This window comes from Candoia aspera, chromosome 1 (genome assembly GCF_035149785.1).
Source record: "Candoia aspera isolate rCanAsp1 chromosome 1, rCanAsp1.hap2, whole genome shotgun sequence".
Taxonomy (NCBI): domain Eukaryota; kingdom Metazoa; phylum Chordata; class Lepidosauria; order Squamata; family Boidae; genus Candoia; species Candoia aspera.
The window spans coordinates 260,197,842-260,225,744 of NC_086153.1; the positions used below are offsets into that span (position 1 = coordinate 260,197,842).

The following is a 27,903-nucleotide window of genomic DNA, read 5'->3' on the forward strand; positions in this document are numbered from 1 at the left end:
AGGAATATTATTACAAGTGAAAAGCAGGGCTTGGGCACAATCCAACCAACCAATCATTGCAATTAAACAAGTAAACCAATTAGTCAGAACAAGTTTAAAATATTTGATTTCAAAAATGATATTTGTTAGTCCAGCTGAATGAAATAGTTGGACATGCTATTGAGTTGTCTTGTAATGCTTTGTTAAGCTTTAATTTTGATGCATTATTTCAAGAGGCACTTGTCCTGTAATTCAAACTATGAAAGGAACAGCATTTCATGGGAACATACTTCTAACTGGGATTAGAACACTTCTGTGTTTATTTAAATGGTTATATACATGTGGTGAGAAATATCCAGTGGAATATGAACTGCAAGAAGTTTTAAAGATAAATGTACCCTAAGAGATACAGTACCAAATGATGAATGTAAGGCTTCTGTACAGATAATATACATTTATTTAAATTATACAGAAATGTTTCAAGTAATTAGGAAGACTCCAGCATGGCCTTGTCTGAGGGCAGAAGTTTCTTATGCCACAACTTATTCACAGAAAGCATAAAAAAGACAATGGATACTTTAGATAAGGATGCCTAAGTGGTAGTGACAATTCAGAAGTGAAGTACAATGTTTAATTACACAGAAGCTGATAGGTGGCAGCTGACATTATAAGCTTGAATGCTTCATCATTTTCTTTTTAAACCCAAGTGCCCAAGATGTCATTAGAGCTGTGTTCAGTTACTGGCAATTATTAAAGCAAACAACAACAAAAAACCTCTTTAACAGGCTAAAAAGTTCAACAGTTCACATCAAAAACATAATGTTTAGACTGCTGATTATTATTACAAAATCATTAATTATAGTGACAGTGAATAGAACATTAGAAACTAAGGGAGGCTATGATACGATATTGATGAATTAAGAAATCAGTGCATTCAATTTCTACTCAGGTGAGTAGCGAGCAGTAATGTTCACATAAGGGATGAACGTATACACTACACTGAGCACTAGCAACATTTTATTTCAAGTACTAGAGACAGAAGTTTTTCAAATGCCACTGTGCCATTTTTGATAGGTTGTTTTTAACCGTAATGGTCAAGTGCTTCATAAGTAAACAATTCGGCCTCATTGTTAAGGAAGAATGACAAACTTCTGATCCTCCAGGGCTTTCCATCCAACCCACAGAGTATCTGATCCAGTCATATACTTTTTCTATTGGCAAGCCCACTTTTTTTGACCTCTCCATTCTACTTTGATTCTGACTTTTGGGGAGTATCTTGGTCTCATCCCTGCTTTTATTTCTTTCTGAACCTGTATCAGGCCTTTTCATTAAGCTCCAGTAGTCTTATGGAGCTTTACACTGCCCCTATTACCACAGACGAAATCTACTCATCTGGAACTCCCCTGTGACTAGAAGATATACCTTGACTGAATAAAAAAGTTTAAAACAACTTTGTTACATCTAAGCAGAAATGGGTTTCAACATTTCTTTGTGATTTCTGTGCACGACAATTATGCCTTTCTGAAAATTACTCCTAAATAGACATGCACAGGATGATGTGGTGCTTTAATTGGCAAGGCTGAGTCTTTGATTTTTGAAGGTAGCCATCATTGTGTGAGTAACCTTATCATTTGTGCTTAATAAAACAGAAAGGGGAAGAGAGAGAGAGAGAAACCCAGTTGGGCACTATCTGTATGCAGGCTAGTATCTCTTTATTATTAATGTGTTGATGAGTAGGAGTTCTTCCAGAATTGCAACAAAAGGTATTAACATCCCAAGTACAAAGAGCCAGAAAATAAGAAAATTGAAATTATTCAATAGGAAAGAAAATCTGGCCTGGGAACACTCAAGCTGAGAAGTTATGAATATAGATTTGTGAGGAACATACACTTTGTCCTCAACTTTTCAATCCCACCATTGCTCTCATATCAGTTTTAGTTATGAGTTCATTCTCCATGCTGGATTTTGGACCTTAATTTGGATGTTTCTGAAAACCACATTTTACTGTATAATATTGCTATTTTAATGAATTTGCTATTGTGTAAATCACTTCCAGATGCTTTGTGAACTAAATATATTAAATAAATATCTTTTTTGTATCCTTCAAAACTACCATTATATCAAAATTTATAAAACACTAAATCATATTTTACTATCCTTTTAACTTAAGTGAAAGGACCATTTTCAAAGCTCAATTCAATGGAGTATTCTCTTAAGAATACATATAAAATCTGTATTCATGATGAGTTCTTCATTTTTGTGTAACAATAGAACACAACAGCACATTTACAGCTATCAACCCTGTACTCAATGATCCTTGAAATTAAATTTAAATCATGTACATTCAGAATCTTTCATCCTCTCCATGGAAAGTAGGGAGTAGAAGTCAACAGGCTGATTTATTATACAAAAACACCAGAGATGTACTTGAGATGTTTACTTTTGTGGCTGCTCTTAATCAAGAATATGCTACTTCAAAGGGACTGATTTTCAGCTCCTACTTCCCTGGGACTGATACTGTTTTCTAAACAACAAAACAAAATTATATGCATGCCAGCGCAACACTGCTGGTGAGCAAGGTTACAGACTAACAAGGAATCTGCTTCAGTCATGGTGAACTGCAACCAACTGGTTTCAAATAGAAAATGTTATATACAGTGCATACCATTTGAAATTTCACTTATATCTTATTTTCTAGTATCAAAATAGAGCACATGTGTAAAGCAAAATTTAGAATTAGCAGGACTAAGAATAGGAATAACTCCTTTTTAATCCCTTTAATGGAATCTCTGTGAACACTAACATATGGAAGGGGTGCTTTCCTGTTCATTTGATCATATGAACTAGGCATTAATTTTAGATGCAAGTAATTATTCTCAACAGGCCCCCTTTAATTTTGACAAATCAGCTTCTGAAATGTGTGAATGAAGTTTCACATGTTTTCTATGCAGACCATCCCAGATGCAGGTTTCAGAATGTCCAGATAGGATTCGAAAACTTTCTAGCTAAAACCTGGAGCTGTACTGCAAGATGGATTAGATAGAGCAAAGCTCTACCATGTTCATGTAAGGCTATGTTCCTATATACATTCAACTCCTTCTCCCAGTTGATACTCCCCCGCTGCACGTGGCCCCCAAAACACACGCTTGTTGTTACAAACTTTGTTTTGAATTCGAGGGGCTGTGATAATGTGGGTTGGAGAAATATTCATTGTGGAAGACAAATACCCCATAAAATGGCCACAAAGCAGATGTCATACTTCAAGTGGGAAAGGGCAGACAATCAGGGAGAAGCAATTTCATGTCATATATGCAGTGTTTCATTCTGCATATACAGCCAAATTCACCCAGTCGATTTCCTCTAATATAGTTTAGAAGCCAAGATTCTCTGATCTCTCAAGTTTTTGTACAGTCCCAACATCTTCAACATATCTGATGAATATAGACTCACCTATGTGAAAAACGTATAATTCAGTTCTAAAACAATACATATATGGCAAGTGTTGTGCCATCTCTTTTCTTATGACACTAACTTTTAAAGCAAGAGAAATGAAAACAGAAGAACATTTAAACTTTGCAGAAGTTCCATAGCACCATATAGAGAAGGGCCTACTAGCAAAATGCAGTCAAATTAAGTTGTATTTTAAACATGCTTGAAAATGATTAACTTTGGCTGAATCATGACATTTATTTACTGTTATTTAGAAAATCTGGTCAGATTTTCATTCAGCTTTTGAGAATAGTATGTGTAGCATATTAACAAAAACTTCAGTTCACTTACCTTTCTCACTGCTGCTTGCTAGAAGGGATGGTGGGCTTGTGGGTTTGGATTTGTCATAGTTGTTAAAGCTCTGGCTGCGCCGATTGTTGGCACTTGCTGGACCACGGGTTTTTATTTCACTGCCTGCAGCTGAAACCCTCGTGGTAGGACCTGGAAGCCTGTTTTCAAGGTAAAAAGAAGTAAATAAACATGCTTGCTCTCAAAACGTACATGGAGTTGAGTTGATTTAATTTCATGTCAAATTGGAGGAGGGCTTACTTCCTGTACAAAGACAACTGACCAAGTGAAGAGTTCCATATCTGCTCTTGTATTTCGATGCCATTCAGGTGCAAAGACTTCCCTAACTAGTTAGACGGAGACAGCGGCCCTTCCCAGGCAAGGCATAGGTACCTGCATCTGCTTTTTCCAACCAGAGGGAACCAGATAGCCTTCTTCTGTCCTTGTGTTGGAGCGTTCACATCCCTCCTGAATTGGTTATTGGAGCTTAACATATTGCTGAATCAAAACATCTAAATATTTGATTCTGTCATTATTGAAACATTCTGCTTTAAGGAGCTCCAGTGGATTCAGTTCCAAATAATGACAGTGATCACTAACTGATTTTAGTCTCCTTGAAATATCAAAGATCATGATTTTGCCATATCACAGCTGGATTTGGATGGTGTGCCTATTTCTCATTTGTGTGTGTGTGTGTGTGTTTGTGAACAGCTATCTATAACATATCTTCAGGGACAGTGTTTCCTCAGTTTCTCTGCTCAAGTTATGACAAATGCCTGATGCACTAGCTAGAAAACTTTTTTGCACTGAATCCCAGAGAGAGGTATAATTTCTGTATCTGGATATTTAGGCTGCAAAATGCCACACAGTCTCTAGTTACACTGATTTCTTCTCAACCTAAGTATATGCTAGATTACAAATGCAGGCTGTAACTGAAAGAATCCTTATGGAAGTTCATATATCTATATATACATTAACCAAAGACATGATGGATTATGTTGTGATAGACAGACAAACATTCTAGCCCTAAAGACTGGATTCTAGAGTTGATATTCAGGGCTCTTGACCGAAATTATGCAGCACAGCCCTTAGCAATTTGCTTTGGAATAAGCCCCACTCAGTTCAATGGAACTAATTCCCATATACGCCTATTTATGATTGATGCTTTAATGTTTGCATGCTTAATGTTCATTTTTTTGATCAAGTTACATAGAATAAAATAAAATGAATATAAATCACATTTGGTGCAATGCATCTAGAATTTCTCCTGCAAAGGCCTATTATAGAATTCTATGTAACTCATTTCATCTGGCAACAGCTTGTATACAGAAGCTTCCAGCAGTTAATGCCTTTTTTAGCAAGGAACATCTTAGAAGTGTCAGTGTTCTCAGGTATTAAAATAGCTTACTACATTTTTCTTACTTAGTACAGAATGCAGTGAGATATACGATAAAACCATCTGATTAGCACATTACAAACCTTTGTTACTCCAATGGCAATTTTATGACTCGAAAAGATAAATGTTGGCAAGATTTCCTTCCCAACAGTTTCTGTAGAGTTACCAGGAGGTGGAGCAGAGAGAAAAGGGAGGTAAGAGGACAGAAGACCGGCCAGCCTTAGAAGATTCATGCACATGCTTTCAAAGCTTATTGATGACATGTTCAAGCACAAGTCAACATCTTTAGCCCTCTACTTCCACTGACTACTGAATCATAGAACATGAGGCTTTCTTTTCCAAAGTTGAGCTCTTCTGTTTTCAAATGCTTCTGAAGAAGAAGCCAAGGTAAGCACAGTAAGGCAATCATTAGAGAATTGTACGTGGCAGACATCACAAATGTACACACATAAACAGCCTTGGATATAGGAGGAGACCCAAACAAAAACTACAGTGGCAGAGTCAGAACAGACTTAGAAGGAAAAGAAAAGAAGGCATTATTTCACTTTGCATGCTTTTGTGGGACTGGCATTGACAGAGAGCTTTCATGCAGAGCTAGCATTGGCTAAAAAGGGAACATATTAATATAGAACTTATATTAATCCACCTGCCCATTATGTCTGCTGGGTATCTGAGAATACTTCTCTCATATCTGTTTCTAATCATATGCAACAGAATAAAACTACATAAAGATATTCCACCTCAAGGAGGACCTCAAGACTGATTTACTCTGTATGGGTAGAAACATCCCCAGTTTTGTTCAAAATATCTCCCAAACTTTTCACTCTTGCTGTGGCTGCATTTCAGTTAAAAGAGTATCTATCTATCTATCTATCTATCTATCTATCTATCTATCTATCTATCTATCTATCTATCTATCTATCTATCTCAGGACCATTCCTATACTCTCAAATCGTGTCCACTTTGACTCTAACTCAGCAAGACAAGTGTAATAGCGTTATTTTGTATTTACAGAGCAGACAAGTGTAATGGAAGTGAAGCAAGAATGATGAAGGAATGGATCGCTTACTGTAAAATTTTCAATATTAATGAAAATTTGGTGCAGAAATTGCAATTTTCTGCACCAAAGAGTGAACAGACAGCTGAGAGGAAGGCATGTAAATTACAGAAAAAGTAATGTCTTGCAGTTTGTGGACAAAAAGGCAGAGCATAATGGTGCATTCCATAATACAGATTTATGGGGCATTTCTATTAAAGTAAAGTTTGTCACAAGAACTTTAATCTGTGATAAATAACATAGGCATTTCTAAAGATTAGAGACAAATGATGAATGGACTGAAAACCTTATTACTCATCCCCAGGCAGATTAGGAGTTTGCTATTACAAGACATCCAGAAAAAAGACGATATCTATGCCACTGTGTTCCATCACTTGACATAGGAGATACACTCACTGCTATTTGTTAGTGTTGAGGAAACTAACTGGAGTTTAAAGGCATCAGCAATAAAGAGTAATCGGAAAGAAAGTTAAAACAGGGGAAGGGTGGGATTAGCAATATTATTTCTTTTTTCCCCATGGAAATTTGACAGCATTCACTTTGCCATTTAAGCCCCTTCGGGCATAAATGATATACAGAAGGCATGAGATGATTGCCACATTGCCTCCATATATTTGTGCCCTGGTGAGAGCAAATGAAATGCTAACATCTAGCTGTGTGGGAAGAACTGCACCTACATAAAGACTTCCATGTGTTTGGGACTCCCATGGGCCCTGAGAGCATGAAAGCATACATTGTGTCTTGGCAGTTCACGGAGCTAGTAGTGTGCCCCATTCCATTTTAATAAGTGGAAACATGGATGTGAATCATATTTGACACAGATTGTCGTGTTACTGTTATGAATAGTTTTATCTCTCATCCTAAGGCTACTCAGTTATATCTACCCATCTTCAAGCTAGTAATAAATCTGCTCAGTACGTATTTATTACATTTATTATTTATAATTCACTTTCTGAGATAAATATCAATAGAGATAAAATGGCTACAAGAACCCCTCTACTTCGAGGAAGGGGTAAGAGATAAAGGCAATCAACCAATCAATCAATCAATCAAATCAGGTAGCATTAAATAGAAAGAGTTCTCTCAGGTTATTTTTAATACTTGGTTTAAAAATCAACAGATAAGCATTGGTGAGGCCTGAAACATGCAGACTGGAATTTTTGCAAATGGGGTTATCCATGCTTTACATTAGAGGAAGAAACGCTAACCTAGAAGTCTTTTTCTGACCGAGAGAGAATCGGATGATTTTGCTTTGAGATGAGTCCCTGGGTGATGCACTGTACAACAAGAAAGGAAAAAAAAATTGGAAGATGCGAGTGAGTAAAGAAGAAATATTAATATAGAAAGCCACTGAGCTAAAAGATATGGAGAAACAATTTATCCAGATGTTTCCAAAGGAGAAAATAATGTTGCTCACCCCAGTCAATTGTCTAGACATGGTACCTACTATAAACTTCTATTTAGCAAAGCAATGACAGTAAAGAGTTAGCGCATGCAAATTTATACTGCAGTTAAACAAACTTTTTGCAAAACTTCACAGGTGAATGTACTTTCTGATTTATATATTTATGACATGATAAAAATCCCACAGGATGATATGATGAGACATGCCCCATATAATTGAGTACATTTTGGTGCTGAAGAGAGAATAACATTTTTATTATTGTGATCAATACCAAATTTCACCACATGAGGGTGCATGCTAAAGAAACCTTCATCAAAAGGAACAGAGGAAAACCTCACCATGAAAAAAATAAGGAAAGCCATGGCATAATTTAATATTTATGATCTTCATATTTCCACAAACACAAACACTTATCTTCATCACTTGTATTTTACTTTTTAAAATGACAATTTAATCAATAAAAGTAGAATAAACAATTTGTTAGGCTATAAAGAGGTTTTAGGCTCAGTATTTTTTTTGTTACTGACGAAGACAGATATTGTGCTGTACTGAAAATAATGCTAACTGTATTTCTTGTAGGAAAGTAAGTTTTTCTTATATGAAGACATACTTTGAATGTTTCAGAGGGATGGTACATTTAAAAAGACTACTTTCAGCAACCCTATTACAAGTATGTGTGAATGCGTGTAAGATTCACCACTGTTCTGCAGCTAAAAAGCCAGGTATCCCCATGTTCTATCCTTCTCTTTCCCCAACAAAGCTAATAGCGGTTTATAAGGAAAAGGAATGAGGAAACAGCACGGGGCTAGCATTCTTCCCTCTATCCTGGCAACTGCTTTAAAGCATTAACAACAACACTGGGAAATCCAATCATCTCCAGTCACTGGAAGATCCAATTACCTGACTATAATGACGGCAGAATAAAGCATACACAGTTGTGTAAAGAATTGAAGAAGGAATTCTCTTGTCAGTAACTGCAACCATATTGGAATTTGCATATAGTCATTCCAGTCCAATTAAGGAATACATATTTCTGGAAAGCAATTTCTGCACCTATTTCTATGGACTGGAATCCCAGGCATATGTGACTTCTGTGTATACAGGTCCTTCCTCTACAATCCAGTTGCCAAGACTGCACAAATGGAGCCCAGTTGCAAAACAATAATTGCATGATCAGCTGTTCAGAGGGCAGGCCTGAATGTAGTTCTTCCCACCCCTGCTCTTTCAGTTGCTGAAAGGCTGAACAATGTAATCAGAGTTTTTCTATCTTCTAGTACATATTCTTTTGCTCCATCTCCTTGCAAAATTGATGTGGTTTTCAAACTGACTGCCAGGAGCAGAAACCCAGGTACTATTACAGTGTCCATGAGCATGATGGCACTGAATGCTCCTTAAGAGTATCTGAAATTACATAAATTATTTTTAAAATACAACATTCCACAACTTTAAAAAAATTAACAAAATTAAAATGGCAACAATGGCTGAAAGTTCACAAGATCACCCTACATGATGGAACTTTGGTAATCTTGCCTGAGACCTCATAAATCCCATATGATAAGACAGAATATTCATGCAATGTTGTGCTGAGATTTTTCAGGATTCATCAACCTTTTGAGATTTCTATCAGTCTGGAAGACATCAGTCTTCGTTTAATGACCACTCATTTACCGAATGTTCAAAGTTGCAATGATGCTGAACAAGTGGTACTTACAGCTGGTCCTTGAAGTTCTGGCCATTGCAGCACCTCCATGGTCATGTGATGGCAATCCAGGCACTTCGCAACCGGCCTGGATTTCCAACTGTCGCACTGTCCCACAATCATGATCTGCGACCTTCCCTGCCTTCCCATAAGCAAAGTCAATGGGGAAGCCAGCAGGAAGTCAAACATTGCATTCACATGAAGTCCTTGCTTAATGACCCGCACGATCCTCACTTAATGATGGTAACTAGGGATTGCCAAAACTGCCATTGCTAAGCAGCGCAGTCATGTGACATCATGCTTTACAACCACATTGTTTACCGATGGAAATTCCAGTCACGATTACCGTCATTAAGCAAGGACTACCTGTACATGATCTCATAAGACAATGGCCAGAGCTTGAAAAAACGGCTGACCCTTGTCCTTATTAGGTGCCTCTACTGTGTGTGCAAATAGATCCAAATAACCTGCTGTGAAACTCTTGGCATCTGGGAAGGGGCGGGGGAGATGAAAAAGGCCACTCACCTGGACTGCATTTCTGGTTGTGCTTTTAACTGAAGCTGTGCTGCTTGCTGGGGGTATTGGCACTGAGTCTGAGGCGAAGCTGGCACCGGTGGTTGTGGCTGTAACTGCTGGTCTGGTAGTCCCACCTGGCTGGGGGACGGAGAGCCTGCTTGCTGGGACAAGGTGGGCAGTTGCTGGGGTGGAGCGTGCTCTGAATGTTGCTTTGGGGACTGCTGCTGCTGCTTATAGCGTGACAGACTAAAGAAAAGGCCCAAGATGGCCTTTAAATTCCCATTCCTGATCTCTGAAAAGCAATTTAAAAAAAAATCTTTATATCAGCAACCAAGGCACTTGATCCATTTGAACAAACGTTTTGTTCAATTTCAACTTTCTTTATTTCAACTTTCTTGGCTCCCTGAAGACCCAACTGATCAAAATAAAATCAGAGAATTGATTAATTAAATTGGGCGTGCTGCCCCTTGCAGAAACAAAAGAACCCTCCAGAGAACTTAATATTTTTTCTTTTTAGGTAGAGGGAGATACAAATTGCTTCCCGTGACCATGGTCTTCCAGGTAGCTTCAGTTCAGGATCAGGGCAAATAATTGTACATTCAACAAACAAGTTAAGGAAAGTAAAGATCAATGACAGAATATGCTGCTAGGACATAATGAAGTGCCATTCGAATTCTTGTCCATTTCTGTTTCCTTTGACACTTTTGCCTGGGATATTTGCTGTTCCTACCTGACAGAATACACCGGGGAGCAAATGCCCTGTTCTACTGAAAACACATCTGGGGCAGCTGCAGAGTTAAGGTCCCCACATATATGGAAGCCAAATAAAGCCACCCTGTGAGCAGCATGACATTTTCTCCCATCTTTGCACGCACCATATTCATTTCATGCCAACATGCAACTGCCAAGTGGCAAGGCCTGGTGTGTCTCCACAGCAGGAGTGGGTCAGCCAGCATGACCTTTTCATGCATACTTTCAACATGTGAGCAGGTCGTGTAAACCTCTAAGAGTCTGGGGCTTTGACTATACAGGAAAATGCCATTAAGGACAAATGCAATTAAAACCTCAGTAACTTGACTCTTCAGGGTTATTAACAATAAACTTGATACCCCAAGATGGAAAAAGCAAACGGTTACTGGACTTTGCTGTCTGTTGGTTTCAGTGTTTCCAAAATAAGCCATAAACTATGCTTCCAGTGAACTCTACAAATGTATTTCTTCTTCTCTTATCTCAGGAGATGGACTGAGGTAATTCACCTGGCGTCTTGCAACCGGACTTTGTACAGAGAGGGCTCATCAAGTGTGGTCTGAATTACTTCCTCTTACTACCTCCTTCTCCCTTTTAGGTCTGTTTAAGTACAGAGACTCCAAGTTTCAACCCTGTGAGTGTATAACCTAGTCATTTCCATTCTGGTCACAAAAATGGCTTTTGGTGTTTTCTTTTTTAAGCTGAAAACAAAATACTGCCAGATGTCAGAGTTTTTAAATCTTGGAGGGTTTCTTTTCAGTCTGGAGTTTGGAAACTTCCATGCTGTGAAGTTTCTGTTCTCTTGATTGCTTCAATTTTCTTTACCGCATTTTAAAATTTTAAAATTTGTTTTCTCCTTGAGAAAACCCTTCAGCTCTCAAGCAAGAGAAAAGGAAGACATGCAATGGAAAAGCACAACAAGAGAGAGGTGGAGCAACCTGAACACAGAAACTGTGCAGGCTTTGTTCAAAAATCTCTACAACTACATTCATGCCATTTTACATTTAACCCCAAACAGAATGCTGTCCTAACAAGCCACTCAGCTGTGCGTCATTAAATTCTGAGAAGTAAAGACAAGTATTAATCAGGCCTTACTGGATCATTCTCAAAAGGGATGGACCTCATAACCTATTCACAGAAACACAGAAATCTGTAGCTTGCATATAAATTTGAGAATCCAGTGCTGTCTGCCCTTTCTGCCCACTCAGTATTCTTCCTTCATGCACAAATACAATCAACCAAAGAGTGGAAGACAGCTAGAAAAATAGTATAATTATCTCACTGGCAAACGAAGCTGGGATTTCCCCAGTAATCGTAGAGTTAAGGCGCAGAGCCAAAGAATTATGTTTGCAGGCTGCCAGGGTGCCACGACTGAAAAAAGAAAATCTCTTTGTCAGCTGGGAGGACTTTTTGGGTTGTGGATCTTTCCTTAAGCATTCTGGCAGCTGATAGGTACAAACGTTCTCTCAAATTCACTAGGCTCAAGTGGCTGTGTGAACTCAGTGGTAGACCAGCTACTTTTGCTGTCAAGGTAACTATGCTACTAGTTGGGAAGGTGAAACTGCATGGTTTGCAGAGATATCCAGAGCACAGGCAACCTGTCCCACAGATAAATGACCAAGAAAAAATAGTCTCACCTTGTTTTCCAAATCCAGCCACCCTGAGATTAGTGAGAGAGGTGTGAGGTAGAATATACAGCGGCAGATTTTACTGCCACTTAATTGAAGCGTTTTCTTTTAAACTGGCTTCCACTTACAAATACTCAAGTGAAAGTAGAAGTTCATCTTAGAACCGAGATAAACATGCAGATACTTTCAGTGCCAGCCCAATCCCCTTTTGAGTACACAAAGCAGTTTAGAAAAACAAAAGCAGGGATGCTGACAAGTTGGATAGAAGCCAGAGAATTTTACATAGGGTATTTCATTAAGCAGAACAAAACCAACCAACCAACCAAAGCAAAGCAAAAGACAAATTAAATTACCTGCAAAGTACAATGGAGTTCTGGACCTAGGTTATCCACGCCAGTGTAAACAGCCATTAATTTTGTCAAGGCAACATGGCATTGTATTTACAAAAATAAAACCAGCCCCCACTTTCATCTATTATTAAAACTGATAGAAATATTAGATCCCAATAGATCTGAAGGTATTTTGAATTATATGAAGGGAGGAGAAAAGGAAGCAGCAACTCTTCACTGGTATAAATAAAAGGAAGAAAATAATGAAAGGACAGAAGTAGAATGGAGATGGAGCAGAGTGGATTTATACCATTCTAATTAATGTGCATTTCAATAAGTTCAAAAAACCCACTTGTTATATCCAGCAGTCTTATCCAGTAAGAAAGAATGGGGATACAGCACAAGTCAGGTGTGTAAATATTCCTGTTTAATCCTGGCATCTACAGGTGGGGCTGGGAAACACTGCGTTCTGAAGTCTTAGACTACTTCAGATAGTTATCCTCGGTTACCACAGAAGATAAAATTTTGCTGAACGCATCAAGATTCAGCATGAGGCAGCTGTTCTTATGAATGGCTTGGGTTTCTTCACTGGCAAAAAGTCCACAGATTATCTTGTCTGAGTAAAAATAAGGTAATTCAACCATTGCTTAACTTATTCCTATTGCTTTTTCTTCTACAAATAGTTCTTACATGGCTTCCTAGTCATTTTTTTTCCTTATACAATAATTTTTCCCCTTTTTGGCTTTTCATTGTGAAACACTCCATCTTATGATTTTTCACTGTCCTCAGCTCAAAATCATTAGCCTCTTGTATTGTCCTCACCATGTGACCGTTCTCCCTAAATGTTTACATCTCAAGATCTATTATGAATTTCTTGTACTTACCTCCAAACCTTTTTGGATTTTTTTGCTATTATATTGTAATTGGATTTGAGAGGTATGCCTGTTCGAAATCTTTCTCTAACCCAAGGTTGAAGCTTTGAAACTAAGAAGAAACTTAGAAGAAATGACCTGACTACATAGTCTTCCCTTGTTTACTAAAATCTTCATCATGCTTTCCTCCTGTTTCTCTGTGATGAATGTTGGATTTTAAATCCATTAGGTCATATACTTCTTGCTATTATTATGTAACACATTGATGGTGAGAATAATTAATAACTATTATGACTTATATTATTATTACGATTTGCTAGTGTTAATCAGCATAAGCCAGATTTCCCTCTACCTCATTAATTGTATCACTGTTGAAAATCACTGCATGTTTTGAATCCCAAACAGAAATTTGCAGATAGAAAATTTCCCATAGAACAATAAAATTCACTCTGAAAGTAGACTTACCTTCTGCAGATAGTCCCTGTATGTTTATTCCTTTGGCAGCCAGGAAACTCAGGCACACATCTATGTTTTCAATCTTAAAAGGACAGGGGTAGGGGAGAAGAGAATTTTTAAAAATGTGCTGTAATCAACTTGTATTTTCATTAAATAGTATATAAGAAATTAACTGGCTATGAAATGTTCATGCTGAGAAATGTTGCAAGAACAGAATTCTATTTGCATAATGGGATTCCTCATCTCATTATTGCTCTCCTATATCTACCAAGGTTGTTCTTGACAGGTCAACCAATCCTTTGGAGCAGAGATGGGGAAAATAAGGACAGCAATAGGTAGAGGAAGAATCCCTTATGCTGATACCATTCCATTAGCAGATATACTGTACAGTTGGATTTTGCCTATTGGCTAAAGGCTAAATATACTTAACATTTTGTTATTACATTTATATCCTCTTTTCAATTCCAAGAAACTACAGTAGCACGGTATTTCCTGAATAGTACATAGTTCACTGGTTACATTTTTGTGGATCGACATTCTTGTGTTATGTTACTCATTGTCATGAGTAAGGATGGCGAGCAGGGGGCCCCCTTCCAGACTGTTAAGCGCATGCGTAGCACTGAGGAATTGGTGAGCCATTCCAAGAGGCACAGATTGGGACCGCCTTAACCTGCGGGGTTTATATGGCTGGGTTTTCCCACGTTTGTTCAGTTTGTTAGGATTACTGTTATGTATTACCAATAAAACATTAGAGACCAGTTCCCTGTCTCAGAGTGTTTCCTGGGAGTCAGGACACTCATGCTGGAATAAAATTCAAGTGTAAATGTCCTTGTGAGTTGGATTATCTTAACCACTATAGCTAAGGTTTTAATTTTTGATAATTGTCATGTTATGGGAAGAATCGTTTAACATGCACAGAGTATTTCTTCATAAAGATTCCTAGCAGTACCCTACCAGCAGTACAATGGTACAAGCATAACTTTTCAGTGTTTCATGTCATTATTTCCTGAAACTGAGCAGTAACTTCATCTTACTTTTAGATGAAAAAATTACCATTACTCTGAAATAAAAATTTCTAGAAGTCATAAAAGAAAACAAAAAAACTGAACCAGAATACACAGCATGTTTACCCACACAGCTGAACAATTGTTTACTCATACAACTGTTTTCTGAAAAGCCAATGACTATTTCTCAGTTTGGATCTCCTTTACATCTAAGATGAAGAGACTCGAACAGGTTATCTAAAATTTTGGAATTTTCTTCATGAAAACAGCAATGGAGACGATTATTTCTACCTACTTCCCTCACAGTGAACAGAAAAAGACTCTTTTCCCATTTACTTTTTCTTTTGGAACGGCATAACACTTCGAGTACCAGGTTTCATAAAAATGATTGAGATACGGTTTAAAATTGTATGAAATAACTATAACTTCAAATCAACGACCAAAGAATGAAACAGAATTCACTCCACAGACTTCTTTGACTGATAATCCAAACGTGACCAGACCTATAGGAACACTTTGCTTCCTACCACCATGTAAATAACTGAGACTATGACTGGGGAGGTCAAGTGATGACAGGCTGCAATCAAATAATCCAGTCCACAATGAAGCTCATTCACTAGAACTACCAAGGATCTTTATGCTCCATAACGTGATCCGGATCAAGACTAAAATATATCCAAACCAGTTTCTTAAAATACTAGAATTGAAAATCTGTCACCTTATCTAGAACTTTGTTTAAACAGAAAGATGGGGAAACATTTTAGGGATATATAGGAAACAGAAAATATGTTTTGTTTCAAACCTGAAACAAGCATCATATATTGGAAGTTCTACCCAACCATTTTTGTTCAACCATGGTTAGGCAGAAGGAAAAATTTAGTTCTTCTGGATTTCAGCCAAAACAAATATAGAGGGATCCTAAAGTGATTCTTACAGGGTCAGCAGAGCAAGGCTGCTGCGCCTCATCCCTCTCTTCCTTCCTCCTCTGCATGGCTTGTTAACTGGCCTATCCACCTACCAACTTCTCAGTGTTTTCCCCTTTCCTCTTAACAATTGTTATTCTTCTCCTCTAGCTGCACAGAATCAGAGCTGGACTAGACCACTTAGCCCATGTCCAGCAGAGGAACCCAAAATAAAGCATCTCCAACACATCGCTGCCTAGCCTCTTCTTGACGTCATCCAGTGGAGTCTACCACTTCCCTGGGTCACTGGTTCCACTGACAAACTTCTCTTATTCTTATGCAGTTTTTCCTAATGTTCTATCAGAATCTTCTTTTGTGTAACTCAAGACCGATATTTCATACCTGATACTCTGAAATGATAGGGAACAGGTCTTTTCTCTCTTCCGCATAGCACCTCTCTATGTACTTAAAAAGTGTTATCATACAACACAGTCATCTTTTCTCAATGCTATTTATATCCAGTTCCTCAGTCCCCTGATCTTTCTCATTGCCTTTCACTGCATCTGTTTCAGTTTCTCTGAAAATATGGACACAGTTGAAGTGGGATTTGATCAGTGTAGAATACAAGGGAATTATTATTTCTGGTGATTTCAAAATTATACTTTGATGTAGCATAAAACTGTGTTTGACTTTTACAAGCCATGTCACATTGTTCATTCATTTTCAACCTGTAATCAACAATTCCAAAGTCCACTTCATGTGTGCTATTACCAAACCAGATAATCTCCACTCTATTCTTGTGCATTGAATTTCTACTTCCTAAATGAAAAATTTAGCAGTTGTTTCTATTAAATTTCAATCTGTTATTTTCAGTCTGTTTCTCTAACATTGTAAGATAGAAAAGGTGTATTAGCCATCTCACTATATTTTATATCATCCACAAATCTGATAAGTATTCATACCACTCCACACCCAAACAATTAATAAAACATTAACTGAACCTTGTGGCATCCCAAATAATATTCAGTCCAGTTTGGTACGGTACTGATCACCTGTCTTAAGTATGGTTTTCAAACTAGCTGTAGAGCCATCTAAAGTAATAGATATGCCATCTACGCCACAGTAAACTTGCTTGTGTAATCAGAATGTCATGGAATACGTTGTCAAATACTTGCTCAGATCAAGATCTATTGTCTCCACATTGTTCTCCTAATCTACTGAAAAAAAATGCCCGATACAAAAAAATTAATTGGGTTGGCTGACAAAATTTATTCTTGATAAATCCATGCTGATTTCTAATTAACATGGTATGTTTTCAGGGTGTTTACAGATAGATGGTTTTATTATTTGCATTACAGTCTTCTCATGTAGCAGTAACAGAACAATAGGCCTGTAGTTTCCCAAGCTCTTCCCCCCCCCCTTTTTGCAAAGAGAAACATTTGCCCTCCTCTGTTCATTCCAGGTTTTTTTTTTTCTCCAACCCACACAGGATTCAGTTGGAAGTCCTCTTCATCATGTTTGACAGGTTTTGGCCACAAGCTTCCTAGACTGAAGTAGTGCAACCTGTTCATTTTTACCTAAGTCTGCTGCAAGTGCAGGCCAGAATTATATCTTGTAGAACACTGAATTACATTACTGCCATTCTTCAAAATTGTAATCCTTCACATGATTTTTTTTTTGCGTACAATGAAGCAGCTTAACAGATCTTACATAATGTTTTAATGCATTTTAAAAATGTCCAGCACTCTATAAATAGCCTGAAAGGACACAGTTCAAAACTTGATCACCAAATTCTGAATTATAAATCAATTGACTTTTTAGCTCCTTTTGATATGAAATAATGTCTCTGAAGAAAGAATATTTCCTTCTGACGGCAAATAGGAAAACATTCAACTAAATGGTTTTTAATTGTTCTACACAAACATGTTCATTTGTTCTATTCATCTTTATCTGCATACACATGCACACAGGGATAGATTACGATTGGTCACTCACAGCTTCATATTTTACTGCAAAAAACAGCAAAGTATCATCATTCAATATTTATTTTGTTACTGACCAAAATTATATTTTGTAAAATTTAGCAGCAAACCTGCTTTATTAGCTTATAATAATAACCTATAAAGATCTGTATTGGGAAAAGCAAAACAAATAAAATCTTTCTAAACTTAGTACTTACTAAATTAGAGTAAACTAGAGAGCCAGTTTGGTCTAATGGTTAAGGTGCTAGGCTAGACACCAGGAAACTGAGAGTTCTAGTCCCGCCTTAGGCATGAAAGCTGGCTGGATGATTTTGGGCCAGTCACTTTCTCTCAGCCCAACTCACCTCACAGGGTTGCTGTTGTGGGGAAAACAGGAAGAGGAAGGAGTATTAGGTATGTTCACCGCCTTGAGTTATTTATAAAAATAATAAAGGCAGGATTATTTTTTTTTAAAAAGTACATCTGGTAAATGTCATTAAAAAATTAAGACTGGTTTGAGTCAAGCCAAGATTATGTCAAAATGTCAGCATGTACAGAGTAACATCATGATGCAAACTCCAACCTTACATCCAAGTCTCATCCAAGCACAAAAGTTGCAGGCTTTGCCTCATGATGCATATTTCATCCCTTGCCCCTGCCACTGAAGAAGTCTACAGTATTGATAACTCCTTCTTCACTCTCAGCAATCATTATTCATTCTTTTTTCTCAAATAATTTTCTAACACCGAAAACATGACAACTATAAAAGTAAAAGTCTTTTTACTTCAGGTCAACTCCTGGTGCCTACACGGACTGTGGAGTTTTCTTGGCATCAAAGGGGTTTGACAATCTCTTCTTCCAGTATGCTTTTTCAGCTATATAGTTTAGCCTAAGCCTTGAGCCTTCTTGTTGACTCCCACACACATGCTGCCCAGGGCCCAGCTTGCTTAGATTTTTTGAGATCAGCCAAGGTGGACTAGAAGGTGCTACCTGCTGTTATAGAGGCAAAAAGACAAATTACTAACTTCAAAAAGAGTGTTAGTATTGGCCAAGAAAATACAGAATGTTAGTATTGGCCACGAAATGCCAGGGTACAGTGGCATGCCCCAATCTTTATTCAGTAACAGTCTATTTAGGGTCATCCTGTGCCAGGAGGAAGTAATTGCAGTAAAGGCCATCATCATCTGTAACACATGAAAGAGCTCAAAAGCCAGTTTTATAGTAGCCCCTTGCATCTGTAGCACACTTAGAACACCATACAGTTCATACATAAATCTCTTCCTGCCCTCTCCGAGTGTCAGGTTGTGACCTCATAAGTTACATACCCCTCATACTCCCCACCTAACGTTGTGTTCTAATAGGCAGCTTTGAATGGAGCATTCTAATCCCGACATTACCTGTTTGTCTTTTTCATCTGTTGAATGAATAACAGAAGCAATTCCCAGACCTTATCACTAAACATTTATTAGTATTTAAAGAGATATGGGAATCTTTACAGAGGACTCAAATAAATTCAGTCCTGATACTGGTGAAGAAATTTTTTAAAAATGAAGCTGACCCAGAACGGGATACCATAGCAGCTTCTTAGATGGTGAACAATTGGTGGTCGAGAATTAACATTTTCAAAATACGAGAACAAAGAATGTACTGGGGGGGGCGTGTATTTGCATGTACATGATACTGATGTTCCCAAATATTTAATAGTTATAAATAGTACAAGTACACTTGGCTAGAAATCTAAAATTAGCACTTAATGTGGTTGATATGAAAAGGGTTCATCTATGTATTTGTAACTTTCAACCTCTCTTCAGAGTGAAATGTATAAGCTAATTACTAAATCTGACCCTCACACTTCTTCCAGGCACCCTGTTTTGGTTCGTAATACTTGAGTGGGGCCTCCAAATCTTTGATAAAGCACAAAAGGACAGGACATCATTGAATGTCTGCTCTGTATCTTAGAGACAGGAAAAGTACTATCTGTTGTGGCAGTTGCCATCGTATCATTTTCCTAGGAATATCTAGCACAGCAACTTCATGTAAATTATCCCTGAAGTAGGGAGATGAGACAATCTGACGGCTGCCTCAGGCATTTCACGTACAACAGTAGCATTGAAGGTAGGTGTCTGAAATATGAGCTTCATTCACTGTTTTCTGTATACAGAAATAATAGTAGTAATAATAATAATTGCCACAGAACAAAGAATTAGAATAGCCATCAAACAGTTCCTGCCATTAATATTATCATGTTTCGGCTGCAATTCATGGCACAGAATGGAATTAAGATATGCCAGACAAAATACTTTTTTTCAAATCTAAAGCCTGAAGCATTTTTAAAAAGTATAAAGCTGACCTGATCAGCCATTATGAAGAACGATTACCTCCTTTCAACAGTCTGACGGCCACAAAACCTCCCCAGATGCTCTTACTGAGGAGTGGAACATCTTACTAATTAAATTACAGCTGAACTTTGGTAGCTGAAAACCGCAGTTTGTTTTGTGTCAGAGCCTGGCAACACTTTCCAATCTGTGCTCCAAAAAATGACAATAGTGAAATATCACTGGCAAAAAGATCTTTGCAGTTTGGAAAGAACTTATTTGTGTTTATATGATATGATATAGTTTAATGTCACTTTAGAGAAAGAATGGGATTGTTCAAGAGCTTCCTATTGTTTCACAAAATTGAGTAGGATACCAACATATTAATATACTCCTAGAAAGAACGTAGTAGGGACGCGGTGGCGCTGCGGGTTAAACCGCTGAGCTGTTGATCGGAAGGTCGGCGGTTCGAAACCGCGCGGCGGGGTGAGCTCCCATTGTTAATCCCAGCTCCTGCACACCAAGCAGTTCGAAAACATGCAAATGTGAGTAGATTAATTGGTACCGCTTCGGCGGGAAGGTAACGGCGTTCCGTGAGTCATGCTGGCCACATGACCCGGAAGTGTCCTATGGACAACGCCGGCTCCAAGGCTTAGAAACGGAGATGAGCACCGCCCCCTAGAGTCGGACTCGACTGGACTTTACGTCAAGGGAAACCTTTACCTTTACCTTAGAAAGAACGTACATTAGGTGGAGAGAGTGCAACATGGCAATTTAGATCTCCAATTTGTGTCTGTTCATATTACCACTGATCTGCGGGCCCATGTCAACTAAACTCACACAGAGTTGTCATTACTCATACTGAGCACCAGAAGGCAGTACATGACCAGTTCCATCCATATTTGAAACTCATCAGAAATCATGGTCCATGGCCATCTGTTAAGGATGCTGTAGCATTGAGTTCTTGCTACAGAGTTTGATCAGATGGTTTCCAACATTACATTGTATGAGTGATTCAGTGCTTATTCAGATGAATAATAAGAGCCATTGGTATAGTGGTTAAGGCAACAGGCTAGAAACCAGGAGACTGAAAGTTCTAGTCCTGCCTTAAGCATGAAAGCTGGCTGAGTGACCTTGGGCCAGTCGCGCTCTCTCAGCCCAAGCCATCTCACAGGGTTGTTGTTGTGGGGAAAATAGGAGAAGGAAGGAGGATTAGGTATGTTCCCCGCCTTGACTTATTTATAAAAATAATAAAGGTGGGATTAAAAAATCTAAAAAAAACCCCACCCACTCATTGAGAGTTGGGTGGCATATAAGTTTAATAAATAATTATTATTATTCTCATATAACCCAAAGGTCTGAGCTTGCCCCAGTAATTCCCCTCCCACTGTGTAGCTACGATGTCAACAGTGTTTAGAGATGAAGGTTTAGGGACTTTCCTGAGGCTCAAAAGCAGTGTTTTTCAATCTTGGCAACTTTAAGATGTGCGGACTTCAGCATGCTGGCTGGGGGATTCTGGGATTTGAAGTCCACACATCTTAAAGTTGCCAAGTTTGAAAAACACTGCTCTACAGTAACTGAAGGAAAGGGAATCTCTGCTCTTTAGCTTTTGCTCTGCACCAGCTCATGACTTGATTGTAGGCAAGATTCCTTACAGCAGAAGTACGAGAAGTACAGTTTATCACCTCCCTAGAATTCAGCCCTCTTTGAAAATGTTATTTGGAATTAAGGCGCAATTTCAGGGGCAAAATGGGTGGCAACCAATGCCAAACCTTCTAAAAATCAGACATACTTGGGTCCTGGCCCCACCCCACTTTGGGAATACTGCCCCTTATGTGTGGCGCAAAACCTAATGCTGGCATTGAATAAATAGATGTTGTGCACGCCTGTCTTACTGCTACATATGCTGTGTTTTTGAAAGAATGTGGGTACATGAACATCTCCTATAATTACACACCAGTAATTATACGATTTTTATACATTTGTTTTACACATCTGAGGAAAAACTTCATGAATTATATGATTCAGCCACTGGTAGCAGAAACTTATACTTAAAACTTACTTTGTTTACAATAATGTTAGTAACATTTCTAAAGTTTATGCTTAGGCCAAGGGAGCACCTGATCCAAAACAAATACAAGGAAGTTTGGTGATTTGCCAAAAAGAGATTCTATGTTTTCCTTTAATCTTTGTACAAATCTGGCAGCTTGTCCTGATTTTCAGACACCTTTGTCTTGCTCCTCCTGTTGCTGCTGAGGGCAGCTTTTTAGGCAGAACAGAGTGAAAAGGAGAAATGTGAGCTGAAATCAAAGATTTTATCCGCACATACAGTAAATGAAAATGGCATCAAGGAACATGGAAACGATCAAACGACAACCAGAATCAACATGTTATTTTGAATTTCAACACAGTACGAATCATTTTGATGCACAACTGTAAGCAGGTTATAACCTTCCAAGATACCAAATGCCGACAAAGCTTGTGGTCTGCAAATGTTATTATCCTTAAGTTTCTAACAAATTATTTATTGTTTAAATCATTTCAGGAAAGTGATTGTTATAAGAACTAAATACTGATCTGACCTTAAATATCAGTGGGCAGTATTGGCATATACTTTTTTAAGAGGTAAACTGAAATAAAACTATTTGAACATAATCCAATAGGATACATTCTTGCCTGAGAACTAAGAGCACTATATTATTTGGTAGATTATATTCATGTAAAGCATGCTGAGGAGGATTTTCCAAGGGAATAAACTTATTTCAACCTGTCTCAACCTGGATCTAGAGTTAATACAGATGTTTGCACTACAGCTCCCACCATGCACAAATGGTTGACTGAGGATTATGGGAGTAGGAGTCTAGATCATCAGGGAAGAACCACTGTACGTTGAAGAAGGCTTCCTGATCTGCAAAGCGAAGCACCAAATGCTAACCCAATCAGAAATAACTTATGAATTATTCACATAATCTCTTACAACCACTGGCGTGGTGGACTGGATTAACGTTTTCACAATGTCCAAAATATTTTCCCTTCTCCCCAATATCACAGGTTTACATTTGGAGAAAAGTGATGCTGAAATAGTAGAAATGACATACCTCATACCGCAGTCATGATCAGGGCAATGCCAAAAAAAGAGAAAATATTCCTTTTCCTATTTTTCTTGTGAACAATTGTCCAAGGCCATCTATCACTTCTGGTCCACAGACAGCAGCTTCCCAGAAATAAGCTGCCACACATGGGTTGAGACTGGCTCAGAATTATCAGCTTACCTTTTAACCAGCCACAAGGTGAAATCCTGTCTCTGCTTGCCAAAGCAATCAAACCTGCCCATAATGAATAAATTGTTGCCATTACATTTCAATATGAGTATGAATCTAACTTAACCTCCATCTAACCTCTAACTACTTTTGAGAAATACTCTTCCAGATTAACTTGGGTTTCTATGCTCCCCTCTAAGAAAACAAATTAAAAGCTTCTTCAATTGCATTAGTGACCACTCTTTGCTTCTTAGACCCAGGACCTCCCCACTGCCAGTCCAACACCCTAACCACCACATCACACTGGCCCTCTTTATACTTCTATGCAGTTATGAAATAAGTGCCAGAATGTAATTCTGGCTGGAAATTCTGGATTCTTATTCTTGGACAGGATAAATGATTCCCATTAATGCTTAGGCTCTGATTTCTATCTCCAGTTACTACTCAACAAGGTGAAAGAAGTGTATCGTTCACAGGACTGGCTTTCTCATGTAACAGAGTGAAACTGTCTCTTCAGCAAAATGCAATGACCTGGGGCTGAGGGGACAGCCACTGCGCCGGGCTGTCTAGCTTACATCGCTATTTCCTGACGTGACTAGCTGGTTGGTTCCTGTTGGTTTCTTGCTTGCTGTGTTGTTCTGGTAGCTGAGGCATTTGCCACTGCAAGGAAGTGACTGATTATGGCTGGGCTCTGGACTGCCTGCTCCATGTTTGACTGTAAATCATGGGGAAGGAGTTCTTCAAAGCAAGATACTATGCTCAATGTGATCTGGAAATGCTTGCATTGATGCCACTGGTTGTCAAGCCTGGGGCCCTGGATGTGTGGTTGAGCCCATATCATGACTATGTCAATTATTGTTACTTGTTTCCTTTCTCAGCTGCTATATATGTTTTTTATGATTCTATTATATTATCCATTGGATAATGGAAAAAGCCAGGGAGTTTCAGAAAAACATCTATTTCTGTTTTATTGACTATTCTAAAGCCTTTGACTGTGTGGACCAGAACAAATTGTGGCAAGCTCTTAGTGGTACGGGGATACCAAGGCATCTTGTCTGCCTCCTGAAGAATCTGTATAACGACCAAGTAGCAACAGGAAGAACAGACCACAGAACAACGGACTGGTTTAAGATTGGGAAAGGAGTATGGCAGGGCTGTATACTCTCACCCTACCTATTCAACTTGTATGCAGAACACATCATGCGATGTACTGGGCTTGAGGAATCCAAGGCTGGAGTTAAAATGGCTGGAAGAAACATTAACAATCTCAGATATGCAGGTGATCCCACTTTGATGGCTGGAAGCGAAGAGGAACTGAGGAGCCTTATGATGAAGGTGAAAGAAGAAAGTGCAAAAGCTGGCTTGCAGCTAAACCTCAAAAGAGCCAAGATTATGGCAACCAGCTTGATTGATAACTGGCAAATAGAGGGAGAAAATGTAGAAGCAGTGAAAGACTTTGTATTCCTAGGTGCAAAGATTACTGCAGATGCTGACTGCAGTCAGGAAATCAGAAGATGCTTAATCCTTGGGAGAAGAGCAATGACAAATCTCAATAAAATAGTTAAGAGCAGAGACATCACACTGACAACAAAGGTCCTCATAGTTAAAGCAATGGTATTCCCCGTAGTAACATATGGCTGCAAGAGCTGGACCATAAGGAAGGCTGAGAGAAGGAAGATCGATGCTTTGGAACTGTGGTGTTGGAGGAAAATTCTGAGAGTGCCTTGGACTGCCAGAAGATCAAACCAGTCCATCCTCCAGGAAATAAAGTCAGACTGCTCACTTGAGGGAATGATATTAAAGGCAAAACTGAAATACTTTGGCCACATCATGAGAAGACAGGACACCCTGGAGAAGATGCTGATGCTAGGGAGAGTGGAGGGCAAAAGGAAGAAGGGCCGACCAAGGGCAAGGTGGATGGATGATATTCTAGAGGTGACGGACACGTCCCTGGGGGAGCTGGGGGTGTTGACGACCGACAGGAAGCTCTGGCGTGGGCTGGTCCATGAAGTCACGAAGAGTCGGAAGCGACTGAACGAATAAACAACAACAATTATATTATTTAGTTTTTAAGCATTATTGGACGCCCAGTCTTGGCAGCCATATAAATTGACTAAATAAATAATTTTTCTCACAGTGGCAATAAAAATAGAGTTGACATAAACCGGAGGTGGGTACACTTGTAGTCCTCCAAATATTTCTGAACTACAAACCCTAGCATCCCTCACCACCATTGGAAGCTCCAGTTCAGCACCATCTGAAAGGCCACATTTTCTGTCTCTTGGTTTTAAACCATATTTACTACCATTGCGTCAACAACAGCAGTCATGCTGGCAATACACAGGCCATCCTGCACACAATACCTGATTTTGAGGAAGGATCTGCTGACTCTGAAGTCTGGGGGTCACCACAATGCTACTGTTCATCTAACTTCAAGACAGTAACTTCAATGCAAGCCAGGGCCCACCTACCTCAGGAGGCACAGTCTCTAACGATTATGATGATGGATATGATTTTCCTTGTTACACATTTCTACTGAAGGTTTGTATAAAAGCAAGGCCAGAAGATTTTGCTGGCATAAAACTAACAAGTTCACTTGCTGGCTGTATCTCTTTTAGAAAAACCATGGAAAAATACCAGGGCTTATACAGAGCTTGAGCCCTTTCCTTTTATAACAAGAGACAAACTATAGGAAAATAGGATGGAAAGATAAATAAGCATGAAACTAAAATAGGAAGAAACATAGGAAATTCTACTCTTAAGTCAGACCATGGTATGTCTAGCTTAGTGCTGTTTACTGTGATTGGCAGCGATTCTCCATGGCCTTGGCAAAAGTCTTTTCCAGCATGAACTGAACCTGGAACCTTCTGCTTGGAAAACCTGTGTTCTGGCACTAAGCTATGGAAGCAAATGTGTCTTCTCATCACGCAGCAGACATGTTTCAGGGAGTGTGGTTTTTCAGCTCATGCCCTAGAGTCTTTGGAGACACATCTGCCTTTCATCCCTTCAATTGACCAATCTGGGGTAGTCCCAGAAGTCCCAGCCAGTATGGTCATTGGCTGAAAATTTTGTGAATTGTAATCCAAGATGCAACACCTCTGGACAGTGCCCGGATGAGGAAGCCTACCTTAGATGTCTGCTGCCACAAATATTAATTAAACAGATGGCATCTAAACTGCTGTATAAAAGGTAAGGAACATTTTAAATTTAAAATAGAGCTCAGAAGATTTCTGTCATATGAGGAGGGGACATGTGTGTTTTAATATTATTTACACCTACATAGGAACGTAGTCTTCGATGTATATAGAGTAAAATTCTGAAAAGTTTTATTTGAACTTTATTTGACTATTTAGTTAAGAAGGAAAAGCCAAACAAAATTTTATCCAAGCTTCCAAAAGAAGTTTGGAAAAATAAAAAATGTATTATTTCTGCCCTCATGAGAATTCTTTCTCAAGAGTGACTCACTTTGAATATGCAAGTGTGAACAGTGTCAATACTGAGTACTCTAAAAATAGAGGGATATTAAAATAATCAAAGCAGCCTTGGCCAGAGAACCAAATGGTTTTGCATAAACAGCTCTGCTATTAAATCAAATCTCCAATGCAGGGTGAATATTTACCAGCCATCTCACTGTAGATTGCTAATGGACACCGACAGTCATACAGTTCCATTATAATCCATAAATAAAGCACCCACTCTGAATTCTTAAAGACTGTCCTAACTGTATAAACATAAAACACTATTCTTTGTTGTTCTCTTGAAATTACAAAGAAGTGTAACCTTCATCTTTGCCATAACATGTAGCAATTTGGGGTTATGCTTGAATTCCTGCATATACTACGACTGTTAATCCTCTATGTGCTTCCACAGGGTTATTTACTTTGTATAGGATAAGATTGTAAGTCACAGAAACGATAGTTGAGCTGTTACTTTATTAAAAACTAGCTGAAAGTCACAACACTGCAAGCACATATTAGTTGCTGAAAGATTCTACCTCACACATACACTTCAGACGTCCTTTCTGCATTATTGCTGAAGTCTACTACAGCCAAAGAGACCTCCAACTTGGAGCAAGAATGATTTGGGTATTGGAAGCCACACAGTTGTAAATAACAAACCATATAGAAGAAATGTGCATGCATCCTAAATCTTTTCTAAGAAAAGATCTCACCTTTTTCCATCCAATTTTATACCTATTACATGACCCACTAGAATCAGTTCAACCCATATTTATTTAGATTTCTTTATCTGAATTTTTAAGCATATGTAGAAGAATGATGTATAGCCAGAGAATTCTACAGATAATTATTCCCCTCAAGATAGCAAACATCATTCATACTATGAGGGAATTTCACAAGATTCTAGGCACTTCAACCCAACATTCTGATCTGTGCTGATCATTTTATATGATAATTGTATAGCTTAAATGGGATTTGTTTATTTAAAACAATAGTTTTGCATAATGCCCAGCAACAAACAAAAAATGGTAATAGGATAATCTAAAAATACTGCTGTTGAATAGTACTCAATTTAAAAAATTACGAATAACTTGTTGCCAACCCAAGTCCTAATGCAGATTACATTCAGGTAAAACTTTAAT

At 38.4% G+C, this 27,903-nt stretch overlaps 1 protein-coding gene across 4 annotated transcripts in view; it reads right to left on the reverse strand.

Moving 5' to 3' along the window:
- The window catches only part of NAV2 (neuron navigator 2), a 307,499-nt gene that overhangs the window by 172,443 nt on the left and 107,153 nt on the right, over positions 1–27,903 (reverse strand). For 2 of the 4 annotated variants that reach the window (XM_063289571.1, XM_063289570.1), the window contains exons 4-7: positions 13,871–13,943; positions 9,839–10,121; positions 7,418–7,486; positions 3,760–3,917 (exon numbers count right to left, since the gene is read on the reverse strand). In XM_063289571.1, coding sequence (XP_063145641.1) covers positions 3,760–3,917; positions 7,418–7,486; positions 9,839–10,121; positions 13,871–13,943 — 583 coding nt within the window. The remainder of the gene's footprint in view (positions 1–3,759; positions 3,918–7,417; positions 7,487–9,838; positions 10,122–13,870; positions 13,944–27,903) is intronic. The other 2 variants (XM_063289573.1, XM_063289572.1) reach the window with 1 other exon arrangement.